The 13,740-nt window shown below is 39.0% G+C and overlaps 1 protein-coding gene across 5 annotated transcripts in view; it reads left to right on the top strand.

Annotated features, from left to right (window-relative positions):
- Positions 1 to 13,740, top strand: part of LOC121167246 (HMG box transcription factor BBX) — a 109,785-nt gene that overhangs the window by 24,049 nt on the left and 71,996 nt on the right. For 4 of the 5 annotated variants that reach the window (XM_040996656.1, XM_040996657.1, XM_040996659.1 and 1 more), the window contains exon 5: positions 12,804 to 12,884. The exons of the other annotated variant lie outside the window; for it this stretch is intronic. In XM_040996656.1, coding sequence (XP_040852590.1) covers positions 12,804 to 12,884 — 81 coding nt within the window. The remainder of the gene's footprint in view (positions 1 to 12,803; positions 12,885 to 13,740) is intronic. 5 annotated transcript variants of the gene reach the window in all.

Below are 13,740 nucleotides of genomic sequence, written 5' to 3' on the forward strand. Positions count from 1 at the left end.
TAAAGATGATAATTTTCAAACTCTAACCAGCAAGGCTGTTAAATTAAGGGAGCCATTAGCTGAATTTTATTGCGGAGCTTAGTTTGTTTGTTTTATTTTTGTTTTAAAGTATAAGCATGTCATATAGATTGCAGATGAATCTTGTTCAATTAGATGAGCTATTTACATTATTTAAGGCTTTTATTAGTTATAATTTTTATTTGGGATCCATAGTTACTCACTGTTTAATACACTCTAAGTTTATTTTGCTTCTGTTGAATGTAACCAAAAACTGTGTAAAATGGTTAGACTGATGGGTATTTACATTGTGCTGACCATTAACTGGAAAACATAGGTGTCACCTTATGCCTTTGCATGCCTGTTATTCAGCATGTGGTACTTCCTGACACAATGGTATTGTCAGACATCATTTCAGTAGCTAACAGCAGTTCAGACTAACCATTGCTTAGGGGTAGAGTATCCCAAACATGTTCCAAAGGTGATTGTTGGATTAATAATACACACTTGACCTTTCCACTCACATTGACTCATGCTATTTCTAAGAAAGTGTGGAGTTGGGAAGGTCAGCATTGATTTTCATTACAAATTAAATTATGGCAGTGTTTTAGTCCCAACACATTTTAACATTCTTTTTTTTTTATGATTTGTCTATTTTTTTTATTGGATAGTCAGATATACAGAGAAGAGAAGAGAAAAAGAGGAAGATCCATCTGTTGATTCACTCCCTCAGTAGCCCCAACAGTCAGAGCTGCGCCGATCTGAAGCTAGCACCCTGGAGCCTCCTTGGGGTCTCCCACACTCAAGGGTGCAGGGTCCCAAAGCTTTGGGCTGTCCTGACTGTTTTCCTTGGCCAGGAATTGAATGGGAAGTGGAGCTGTAGGGATTAGAACCTGTGCCCATATGGGATCCCAGTGCATGCAAGGCGAGGACTTTAACTGCTAGGCTACTCTGCTGGGCCCTTAACATTATTTTTAACTTTGAGATACATGTAGAACCAAGTCATGGTCTGTAGAACTCATACATTCTAGCAAAACAAAAAGATAAATTTTTCCTCTTTGCCTGAAGTTTTGCCTCTTAGGCTTTTTTCCCCCCAATGAGAAGTTCTCCTAATCCATTTTAAAATGCTGAGTTTTGATAGGCAATTAAAATAATTCAGTGGTACATAGTTATATTTTGAGAACTGTGGAAAGAGACAGAAAACAAAAGAAAGTTAACTGACTTCAAAGTGAACTTTAGGGGAGAAGAAAGTCTGCAGTGAAGGTGGCAGCATTAGAACCCTCTCTGAGAACACAGCATCTGTCTCCCCTATCTCGTATCTCAGGAATACTTAGGGAAGGTATTGAAAACAGTTGGAGGTATTGAAATAATAAAGCAGTGAAATTTATATGAGTAATGTTGTACATAAATACTTTTTGATATCTGTGAGAATTTTCCTCATAGATTTCTCAGGACTTTGCTTAGTACCTGCGATGTCTGTGAAAGTCTTATTCCAGATACGCGAACGTGATCATAAAATTTCAGGCACTTATATTTGCAAGCAGACCAGAATAAGGCAGATAAAATGCATACTCATGTTTTTATAACAAAATTGGCAGGATATGAGATGAGAGAGAAATTTTGAATTTTTAGAATTTGGAACAATTATTCTAAAATTGATCCTAGAAGGTGTGACCAGTGAATATAGTGACATGCTTCAAAATGTCTTCCACCAAAAATGCCCAGTCGTAATAGACTTCCTAAACACCATGAAGGGATCTGTATTCTGAAATATTCTTAAAAGAAAGGGGTTTGTCTTTGTTCATTTGATCTGAGACTTAACCATATAGAAAAATCTTTTTAAGATCATTTTGATCTGTGTATTGATTGCTTGAATCTTTTGTTTCATGTAAATAATCATCTCTATGTTGCCTTTATGCCTAAAATACCTTGAAATCCACAAACTATTTTAGATTTTAAATTACAATGTTTGTTGTTGTACAATTATTCATTGAGGCAGCAAAATTGATGTACTGAGCAAGAGACATAAAGGAGTGGCTCCTGGTTCAGAATGGCCAACTAAGTGACTCTTCTCTGAGTCTTGAAAACTATAAGCATTGAACTGTTACTAGGAAATTACCCCATATGGGGAAAGGAAAGGAAGAGGAGTGCTTTCAGTGGTTATGAGATAATAGCATATTATTTGAGTCAGAAATCTAACAGCTGTTGATTCAGTGAAGTATTAGTGTCAGATGAAAATACACTGGCAGGAAGTGGCAGAGCAGCTGAGAACCAGTTCCAGTGCAATGCCCAGGGTTGTAAATGGATGTCTACTCTATTTTTAAGGATTCTGAACCCCTCCCCCCCAAAAAAATATGACTAATAATATTATTATCAAATTCTGGGAAGAACTGAAGTGAAAGGTGTTACTTAAGCCCTTGTATTTCATATCATGCAGTTATCTAAAGAAGGAAATACAATGAATAAAGTGAAAGAACTTCATCTAGTTTGCCAGACATTATTGCCAGGACACAGTATCATGCTGTATGCTTGTTACTTTAACATAAATGTAGATCTAAATTAAATTTGTAAAATTAAAGCAGGGAGTGATAACAATTCAGAAGATGTGGAGAACAGTTATTTAGCGTAGAATGTGTTTGGATTAATCTTGGAAAAGATGGCATTTAGTACTGAATTCAAGTTAGCAAATGAAAGTCATCTTGGCTGGAATAGGAGGAGGCTCATGGGGGAAATGGGAGATTAGAAGTTAGAGTAGTCAGAGCTGACAACAAGCTTTAAAACCATCGATATCTAGTGAGAGAATGACTGTTGAAAGCCATACCTTCAAATGTATAGCAAGCACCTTCCACTTTGGGGTTGTTGTTTTGTGGAACTAACAATTACTACAGTAAAGTTCTGACCAAGCTACTTTTTGATTTGCCCTCTGTCCTGTGGGATAGGGTTAATAATATTTGCTTGCCTGCAACTCCCAAGACCACTATGGAGATTACTGAAATAAAACCTATAACACATTTTTAATTATCTTGGAAAGAATTCTTGCAGGTATATAGCATTATCACCATAAGTTATTCTAGGCATTTCATTGTCAAACTGAAAGCTTCAATTATATGAGGCATTACTCCCACAGGCTGTAATGTGCTTTACCAGCACACACACCCAGACACAGGTGCGCACATGCACTGAATTCCTTATCCTTGGAAATCTTGTAGGAAATTACAGTTGTATTTTATTCTTTTTATCACAAGGTGTCCAGGAAGGGGAAAAAATTTTTCATACCTGGAGAACTAAACACAGGAAATAGACCTTCAGCAAAATAGCCAAGTTAGCTTTGAAATTAGTGGAGAAGATGCCAGTGGGTGATGGCACACTGCCTGTAAGGACTGTTGAAGGACGTGGTTGAGTAATCACTCAGGTAGAACTGTGCACCACCTTTTCATGCATTTAGTCTTTTGAAAAATATTTGTTTACCTTCTGTGTGTAAGGCAGGCCAGGAAACAAATCTAACCCAAGGATTAACTGTATGGTTAATTAGGTCTTAACATAGCAACTTTTAAAGTTGATAAATTCTGGGACCAGGCCTATGACTTCTCTTTCAAGTACCAGCATTCCATATAGGCACCAGTTCATGTCCCAGCTGCTCCACTTCCCATCCAGTTCCCAGCTTGTGGTCTGGGAAAGCAGTGGAGGATGGCCCAAAGACTTGGGCACCTGCACCCACAAGGGAGACTGGGAGGAAGCTCCTGACTCCTGGTTTTGGATTAGCTCAGTTCTGGCCATTACAACCATTTGGGGAGTGAATCAGCAGTTGGAAGATTTGTCTTTCTCTTTCTCTGTAAATCTGCCTTTCCAATGAAAATAAATAAATCTTTTTTATTTAAGCAAATGCTTCAAGTGAACTTACAGCTTCAAGAGAAATCTCTTTGATTTTCACTGATTTACTCTTACCTGACCTTTAAAAATGTGAAATTACATATATATCCAAGTTTCTATATGAGTGATTTCTGAAAATATATATATATAAATATATATTTAAAGATGTATTTTAAAGTTTATTTGGAAGACAGAGTTATAGAGAAACAGGGAGAAATTTTCCATTGATCGGTTTATTCCCAAATAGCAGCAACAACTGAATCTGTGCCAGGCCAAAGCCCAGAGCCCAGAGCCCTTTATGGATTGCCTACATTGATAGGGGCCCATGCACTTGGGCCATCTATGGTGCTTTCTCAGGTGCTGTATCAGAAGCAGAGCAGCGGGGTCTTGAACCAGTGCCCGTATGAAATACCAGTGTCACAGGCAGCAGTTTTACACACGATACTACAGCACAAGTCCTTATTTTATTACTTTGCAGTATCAATCTTTCACCATCTCCAGGCAACCCTTCACAGTTTCTTTAGCTAATCTACAACATTCCTCCTCTTCGATCCCTTACAATCAGTACTGTCAAAACTATATCCTTTAGTCCTGGTTATTTTTAGTTTTGTGCTATATTATAAAATCAATGGTAAAGGTCTTACTTTAACATTTTTAACTATACTATGCTTCAATCTCATTATTTTATTTTGAAAAGCAATTACAGAGGAGCGTGGAGGAGATTTTCCACCTACTGGTTCACTCTCCAAATAGCCACCAGAAGCCAGAGCTGCGCCAATCAGAAGCTAGGAGCCAGGAGCTCCTGGACAGGGGTACAAGGGCTTTCTACGAGAGGGACTACACAGAGACCTTGGCATTGGTTACTTCATTCCATCCTCCCCAGAACTCTGTGATGTCACTGTAGTGTTGACCTCATTTTGGAAATGAAGAAACTTGGCCAGAGAGGGTGGAAAAACTTCTCCAAGGTGGAGGAAGTCATGACACTAGGATTGAAATCCATATGTTTTCTATTATATGATGAGCTAGACAAAAATTTGAAATGGGAAACGGTTGTTCATCATATTTATCAAATGAACAAATGGTTGTATCCTTATTTTAAATTGGATTTACAACAAATACAGATTTAAAGAAAATTGGAAATTTCATCTTTCTCTGTTATTTTTTGTGTTAGTTAAATGGAAAAAGTATTTTCCTACCTATTATACATTCAGGTTCATTTGATAAGTCTCTTCTTATCGTAATATATTTCACTATTTTAAGATATATAAATCCAGGGAAGTCCAATCTGCTTGTCCTTAGTTCCTACCCCTTCCCCCATCAGAGCTTTTATCCTGATCTGTGTTATAGCTTTTTGTTGTTGTTGTCACAGACAGAGAAACAGTAAAAGACAAAAAGAACTATTATCCACTGGTTCACTCCCCAGGTGCCAAGACAAAAGTTAAGGCCAGGAGCCTGGGAAACCACCTGGGTTGCTCTGTGGATGGCAGAAACTCAATCAACTCCCACTGCCTCCTCCTCAGTCTTCCCTGGCAGAGGGTTCGAGTCAGGAGATATAACCAAGAAATTGAACCCAAGTACTCTGACTTAGGACGTATTTGTCAACATCTAAATGAAATCTTTACCCCAGGTGTTAAGCTTCTTAAAGATATCTTATGAGGAAATACACCACATTAAAAGGCTTCACTGTAAGGGAAAATGGGATCTTCGAGATTCTGTGAGTAGATGACACTCCTTTTTATCACTGCTTCCTGCCTGTTTGGGCCAGAACAGCCTTCCCAGCCAAAGAGCTCAGCCTCTCACATCTGTTGGCTTTGCTTGTACCTGCATGACTGACATCCCTGTTCTTACATCCTTGATGGGTTTCCAGAGTACTTTGATAGGTTTGCCTGTGTTTCTAGGTCTCTGGGAGATAAAGGAAAGAGTACTGTTGGAATACAGGCGGGCAAGAGAGAACAAAATAAAAGCGGCATCCTTTGGAGAAGAGGGCTGATGGTGGTTGCTGTTAAGTGCATGTCCATATATACTATTGCATTCTGGTCTCACAGTGTCCCGTCAAGAAGGCAGAGTAGGATTGCTATCTCTTTTCTCTAATCTGGAAAAGGAAGTAGAAAGATACTGTAGGTTGTTCCATTTGCTATTGTGGTTGTTTGTAGAACTAACCTGGAGTTTCTTCTGAACCAGGATGAGCAGTAGTGATCTACCACATAGATTGTAGCAAAAGGAGAACCTTGGGCCTGGCATGGCAACCTAGTGACTAAAGTCCTCACCTTGAATGCACCGGGATCCCATATGGACACCGGTTCTAACCCCGGCAACTCTGCTTCCCATCCAGCAGAGTTGGCCTGGGAAAGCAGTTGGGGACAGCCCAAGGCCTTGGGAGCCTGCACCTCTGTGGGAGACCCGGAAGAGGCTCTGGACTCCTGGCTTCAGATTGGCGAGCTCTGGCCATTATGGCCATTTGGGGAGTGAATCAGTGGATGGAACGTCATCTTCTCTGTCTCTAATCCTTTCTGTATATATCTGCCTTTCCAATAAAAATAAATCTTTTTTAAAAACAAACTAACAAAAACCAAGAGGAGAACCTTGGTCATGGAGTGAGGTCAGCACTGATACCCAGAGTAACACCATGTCTTTCTTCCCTTCGCCACGGTGAGTGGGCATATACTCCAACATAGGGACCACTCGGCTCTGCCATGTCATGTGGTTGTATTCCCCAGGTAGCTCAGTGCCACACTTTGGAAGTCATTGCTGCCATAGCTTTTCCATAAAAATGCTGTGTCCTCACACTCCTCTTCTCCCAGAAGATCTTTTCTGTCCGCAGCCATGCTGCCTGCCTTCTTTCAGATTCCAGCTTTCAGTGAACAAATTTAAATTACCTTGGAAACACTGGCACCAGTCTGACCCTTCTTCTACCACCCTAGCATCCTTCCAGACAATTACTGATGACTGGCATACAGCAATCCTGATTTTAATTGGGGTCTCACATATCAGTTGGTTTATTTTCTTAACCTCTTCATTGACCTTCTGCCTCCGTTCATTCCTCAGCCAAGGTCATCCTGCACTCAGCTGACAGAATTACCTCACTGTGCATCTCTCATCATGCTCTTCCTCTGATTAAAAGCCGTGGCTGGCTCCCCATTTTCTCCAGCCTAATTTGCAAACCTCTCATCATAGGATTCAGACTTCTCTCCATTCAGTTCATCTCCCACTGCACTCACATCATCTTACGTTTCCCCCACATTTTGAGTTAATCACTGCTTCTCAAACACATATGGTACTTACTTGCTTCTCTCCTTACCCTCCAGCTACATCATTTTCACACTTCTAATAAGAGCTGGTCTTCCTTGTACGCCTATCTCAGACATTACCTTATTGCCTTCTGTTGACAAAATAAAGGCACTTCTGTGTTCTCCAGAGGGTCTGGGCCTCTCACATCCCACCTTTGTGCACTGAACATTCTTATGTGTAACACTTCTAGTGCAAACAGCTTAAGGGTTTGGTGCATTCCCTTGGTCATCGTTTTATTTCCAAGCATATCCTTGACACAAGTGATGTATAAGCTTCTGGAAAGCAGCACTCTGCTGTGCTGGCACATATTAAATGCTCACTGAGTAACTGTTGAATGAGTAGGTAGTCTTTTGAATATTTGGATTAACAAGGATAGGAATCTCTGGCTTAGCTACAATATGCATGCACCTTTCTTGTTGACCGTTGTGTTCAGCACAGTGTCAACACAAGGTGACAATGGTCTTGTGCCTTGCAAAGTAGGGATGGGTTCCTAATACTACTTACTTTCCAAGCCACTTAAAGTGCATAACTGCCTCAATCTTGTTTCCTATCTTAAGTGATTGGATCATGTCTATAATTCTGACCATCTGAATTACTCGTGTGGAAAAAAATACTGCTTTGTTATAATTCTTAATTGTAATAGTCTTTCCCCTTCTGTGGATATTGAGAATCATAGCTAAATTGAAGGAAATGTTGAACATAAGGGAAGTAGACCACATGATTAAGGGAAAAAAAAAAACCTTTAGCTGTTTTCTTTTTTTGGGTGTAGAGCAACACCTAGTGGCTCTACAGATTAATTCAGTCTGTTTCTAGAAACAGCTTCTTTGATTTTTCTGCTTTTATTCAACCACTACTTCATAGGTGTCTTTTTCCTCCAAATAAGTAAACAGATGTCTTTGATTCTTTATGTCCCATTATATTTAGAAAATAAACTGACCCTAGCAATAAGAATGAATGTTGAGGAAGTGGTACTTATCCAAAAGAGCATACCCCATCCAATAAAAGTGGTTTAAAGTTTTCAAAATAAAACCAGCAAGGTGACATAGTATAGTCCCATATTTTTTTTTATTACATTGCATTATGTGACACCATTTTCCAGGCACTGGATTCCCCCTACCCCTTCCCTAACCCTCCCCCCAGTCCCATATTTTAAACAGTCATATTTTAAACATAATCATATTTTAAACATTTCAGAAAGTTGGGGACTCTATGACAAATGGCATTATTCAGTTAGCCTTTTATAGGAAATATCCTCTTTCATATGAATAGAATTCTAGGTTTCTTTCAAGCCATGTATGTTTATCAGTGTTTACACCAATATATCTACTTTTACTGTGTGGTTTATCACATATATATGCGTGTGACTGTGTGTGTCTATATGTGTATATATAGATATGTGCCATGGCATTGAACCATTCTTATATTTTGAGATTTATGCCTAGAAATATATATATACACACATATATATACATAACTTATATCACAACCATTTTTGTCTTTTTAAGAAAATATTTATTAATTTTAACGGAAGGACAGATTTACAGAGAAGAGAAACAGTAAGATCTTTAGTTTATTGGTTCATTTCCTGGGTGGCCACAATGGCCAGAGCTGAGCCAGAGCTGAGCTGATCCAAAGCAAGGAGCCATCCAGACATCTTCTGGATCTCTCACATGGGTGTGCCTGGTCCCAAGGCCTTGGGACATCATTTACTGCTTTTCCAGGCCACAGGCAGGGAGCTGGCTGGGGCACAAACCAGTGCCTATATAGGATCCCAATGCTTGCAAAGTGGGGATTTAACCACTGAGCCATTGCATCAGGCCCCAATTTTTGTCTTCTTAACAAAGAATTTGCTTTATTTTTACTTATTCTTGCCAACTTGCAATCAAAGCTATGAACATTAATTACTCTGATGAATAGAGGCCTTTAGGAGAAACCTTGTGTTTTTTGGTGCTACTTGTAATGTATTTTGCATAGACCCAGTGCTTTATGAAATATATGCATCTGTCCTTTACATTTTTTTTCTGTATTCTTTCACAATTTCAACCTGCTGCAGGCATTGTTTCTAACTTTCACAATCTTCCTTTTGCTTGTTACCACTCTTGCCCCTCCTGATTGGCTACTTCTAGTCCTCTGGGCATTACAGAACCAAGGAAATAAGTCAGGTAATGGCATAGCACACCTGGTTCTTCCGGTTCTTTTTTTTTTTTAGTTTCTGTTACACTACACTGAAGATGTTTGTCAGATCCACAGTGTTTTTATTTTTATTTACTTTTTTTTAAAGATTCATTTATTTTTATTGGAAAGGCAGATATACAGAGGAGAGACAGAGAGAAAGCAATGGCTGGAGCTGAGCTAATCTTCCAGCTCTCCCATATGGGTGCAGGGTCCCAAAGCTTTGGGCCATCCTCGACTGCTTTCCCAGGCCACAAGCAGGGAGCTGGATAGGAAGTAGAGCCGCTGGGATTAGAACTGGCGCCCATATGGGATCCCAGTGCATTCAAGGTGAGGACTTTAACCGCTATGCTATCACGCTGGGCCCCACAGTGTTTTTAATTAAAACTAACTGTATATTGAGAGAGGTCATGGCCTACCAGAGTAAATACATTCTATTATTGCTTTAGCCATTGGACAGCCTTTGCTGCACTTCCTAGTTGAGTTATTGGCAGTTCTTATTCGCATACTCACAGAAAATCAGGTCAGTCAGTGAATAATCATTATGCATCCGCTGTGTGTGTCAAGTTCATGGTGAACACACGTGCCTAGATTTCTTTGATTGCATAGTATAGTGCACATAACATATGCAGGATTAGAGATGGCCTTAACTAATTATATACTTCTGAATCTGCACTCAAATGGGAAGGTTTATTTGTGATCATCCTAGAAACTTCCGAAGTTTATCATTTATCATTTAAGCTTGTTGTTGTCACCAAATAATCTGTAAATCACACTTAGAAAGTTAAATTTTCTTTTTAGAGTTAATGTGAATTCCAAGCTTTTGAGTAACTTACCTCTTCATAAACAGTAACTGTTTCTTATAAATTATGGATCTGAAATAAGAATATAAGCTAGATAGACTTCATGAAGTGTAGCTATCGAAATTGGTAATGTATTTCATTCCAATGATCTTGAAAAATTTTCTGTCTTCTATACTATTCTATTAAAGTTTTATAAAAACAGTTTTAAACTGGATTTTAAATCAAAATTGTTTAAAGATCTACTTATTTATTTGAAACGCAGAATTAGAGAGGATGAGAGAGAAAGATCTTTTATATGTTCTTTTACTCCCCAAATGGCCACAACAGTTGAAGCTGGGCCACGCTGCAGCCTGAAAACTGGAGCTTCTTCTGGATATTCAACATGGGTTCAGGGGTCTAAGTACCTGAACCATTTTCTACTGCTTTTCCAGGTGCGTTAGCAGAAAGCTGAATTGAAAGTAGAGCAGCCATATGGGATGCCAGCATCACAAGTGGTGGGTTAATCTGCCACATCACAGTGCCCATTTCTATTATTTTCTTAAATATCTAGGAGCCAGGAAAGATCTGTTCATAAGCCAAGAAAGTGTTGACTTTTTAACGAGTTAGGGACAATAATAGGAAAGCTGGCTTGGCAGCCAAAGCACGGGTTCCAAATTAAAGATTCTGCACCTTCTCAGTGAGGCTTACTACTGGGAGAATGTGGCCAGTACTCTCTGAAATCTAGAGGTTACAATTAAATTTTCATATCCTTACTTCTGTCCCATGGCCTTTGACACTGTTAAAAACATGCCTCCAAAGTAAAATAAAGAGCTCTGTGAGAACTCTAGAGCAGCAGCATCTGGGTGACTGGCAACTCTTTCCTTGGGATTTAACCATCAGTAATAATTACATACAGCTTTTAAAATTACACTGGAAAATATTTAATGACACAGAAGCACTGTTACATTTAAAATAACATTCTGTAACCATAATACAGCATCCTATTTTTTCACTGAAAAATTTTTCAAAAATATTTGCACCAATATAAATTTACCTTTTAATTCTCCTTTCCCATGAACATTTCAAAGACTCATTCTGAATTTTGCTTTCATCCAATTAAAACAGCATTTGTAACTTATTTTTGATTGAAAGGAGAGCATTCCCATGCACTGGTTCACTCCCCAAGTGTCGACAAAAGCCTGGGCTGAGACAGACAGCTCAGCCAAAACAGAGGCTCAGAGCTCAAGTACACGATTACCAACTGCTGCATTACCAAGAAACTGAAGTTGAAAACTCTAATGACACTTGAATTTAGGCACTCCAGTATGGGCTTGGTCTCCAGTTGATCTGAAGCAGCATCTCAGCTGCTAAATTAAACATTCATTCTTGTTGTTTCTTTTTCCAGATTTTTAAAGGTAAACTTGTATTATTTCATAGTCAAAAAACAAGTGTTTAAAACTACTTTCCCTTAAAGGAAAGGTAACATCTTGCTCTAGATTCCATAACTTTCAGGAAAGTAAGGGAGGGAACACACTGGTGTAAGATTTGGAAGACCTTAATTTAGATTAGCTAATTCTACAAATATTGTTGAGTATCTACATAGTATCCAGGCAGTGTTGGGGATAATGCATTGAGCAAACTTTCTAGGAGTAAAGATGTACAATAAACAAATACTGTGCTGATGAGTGCTACATAAAGAAGAAGGAGGTTATGGCATATTGGGGAGGGGAAGTGCCATTTACTTTTCTGGTTTCAATCTCCAAATTACCACCTGCTTCCGATATGGGTGCTAGTCCATGTCCCTGCTGTTCCACTTTCAATCCAGTTCCTTATTAATGTGCCTGGGAAAGCAATGGAAGATGGTCTTAGCAATGGAAGATGACTGAAGTGTTTGCGCTTCTGCCACCCACTTGGGAGATGGGGCTGAAGCTCCTGCCTCCCGGCTTCAGCCTAGCCTAGCTGACCATTGCAGATACCCATCTGTGAACCAGTGGTGGATGGACTTTGTCTTAAAAAGAAAACGATTGTATTAGAGGAACAGTGTACTCCTTATCTCTCCAGTATTCTGTGACTGCTGTGACCTGATTTAGTTAGCTACCTAAATGATGTCAACCTAAATGCAGAAGTGGATGCAGTGAAAGAGGAATGTATACCCAAACTTGATGGATAAAATATTTTTGAAAGGAGTGTTTCCATACCTATTGTCAACAGTGAAGATAGAAAAAAAAAATAATAGAGCATTGCCAAAGAAAATGTGAAGGAAATACTAACTAACCTAAGATGGAGGCTTGTGTATGAACTCCTGAAAACCCTAGAAAACAAGAATTTGACTTCAGCTTTGTTCTCCCAAGAGATTTACATCATCAGCTCTCACTTACTTTCTCAGGAAGTCAGGCAGCATGAAATACTGAGGAAGCACAAAAGGTGAAAGAAATGCAGAGAGCCAGTTCTTTAAACGGAAATCCGTGTGTGACTGTGTCTTAGGCGAATATTAACCTCTCTACACCGTGTGTGCTGTCCATCTCTTCCAAACCTTGCAAAATAGCTGTTTTTTTCTTTTGCCACAATTTGAGTTGACTTCAAAGAGAAATACAACCATTCCTTCCCAAAGATAGCGACATTTTAGTGTCATTTGTCTTTTCTCTTGTCAGCAAAGGCTGTTCTGATGCCTCGTGACATCTTTCCTTGTTTCAGATATCCTCTGGGACTGGCAGGGCTGATGTTTCAGAGTCCCCTGAATTGCGGCACAAGTCACCGTTGTTTCAGTTTGCTGAGGTAATATATCACAACTCGTATTTGTCACTGAGGAAATTATAATTGCTCTTAAATTTGTACTGAAAATAGTACTTAAAATCACTAAGAAAGACTACTCAATCCATATGAACATGGACACAGGGAAATTTTGGAAAAGATAATTTTGAAACTCCTGAGTTCTTAAATAAGGATCAGCAGTATCTGTTTATAGAAATTTATTGTTCCAGCATAGCAAATATCAGTACACTGAAACCTCACCACTGATGCCACAGCCCCTAAACATGTGATAAAGCTTCTAACATTTTACATGAAACTTTGGTAATATAGCACATGTACATTTTATGGCCTTTCCAGAATTTCTGAAATTCCAAAGAGATCATCATGATAGATAGATCGATAGATCGATAGATTGATAGATTGATTTTAGGTAAAAGGCCCTGAATGTAATATTTCTCCAGGAATTTCTGCTGTTATTAGTTGAAATCTTCATTTATTCTGTGATTAATTTTAAGAGTATGTATTTGTTTAAAACTTTCAAAATCCTCTTAGGGAAAATGAGCATAGAATAATGTATCACAGGTTCCATTTTATCCAGTATTTCCTTTTATTTTTGAAGAAATTTGGGCATATTGGTTAATGTGGTGCAGTGGTTTAAGCCACCTCTTGGCATGTCTGAGTCCCTTAAGGAAGTGCCTATGATTGAGTCTGGTCTCTACTTCTGACTTACTTTCCTGCTATGCACCTGGCGAGCAGTGGAGGATGGTGCACATACTTGGGTTCCTGCCAGCCATGTAGGAGCCCTGGGTAGAGTTCCTGATTATTGACTTTTGGTCCAGCCCTAGCTCCGGCTCCTGCAAGTATTAAACTGGCAGATCTA

This window comes from Ochotona curzoniae, unplaced genomic scaffold (assembly GCF_017591425.1).
Source record: "Ochotona curzoniae isolate NIBS_2020 unplaced genomic scaffold, NIBS_Ocur_1.0 patch351, whole genome shotgun sequence".
Classification (NCBI taxonomy): Eukaryota; Metazoa; Chordata; class Mammalia; order Lagomorpha; family Ochotonidae; genus Ochotona; species Ochotona curzoniae.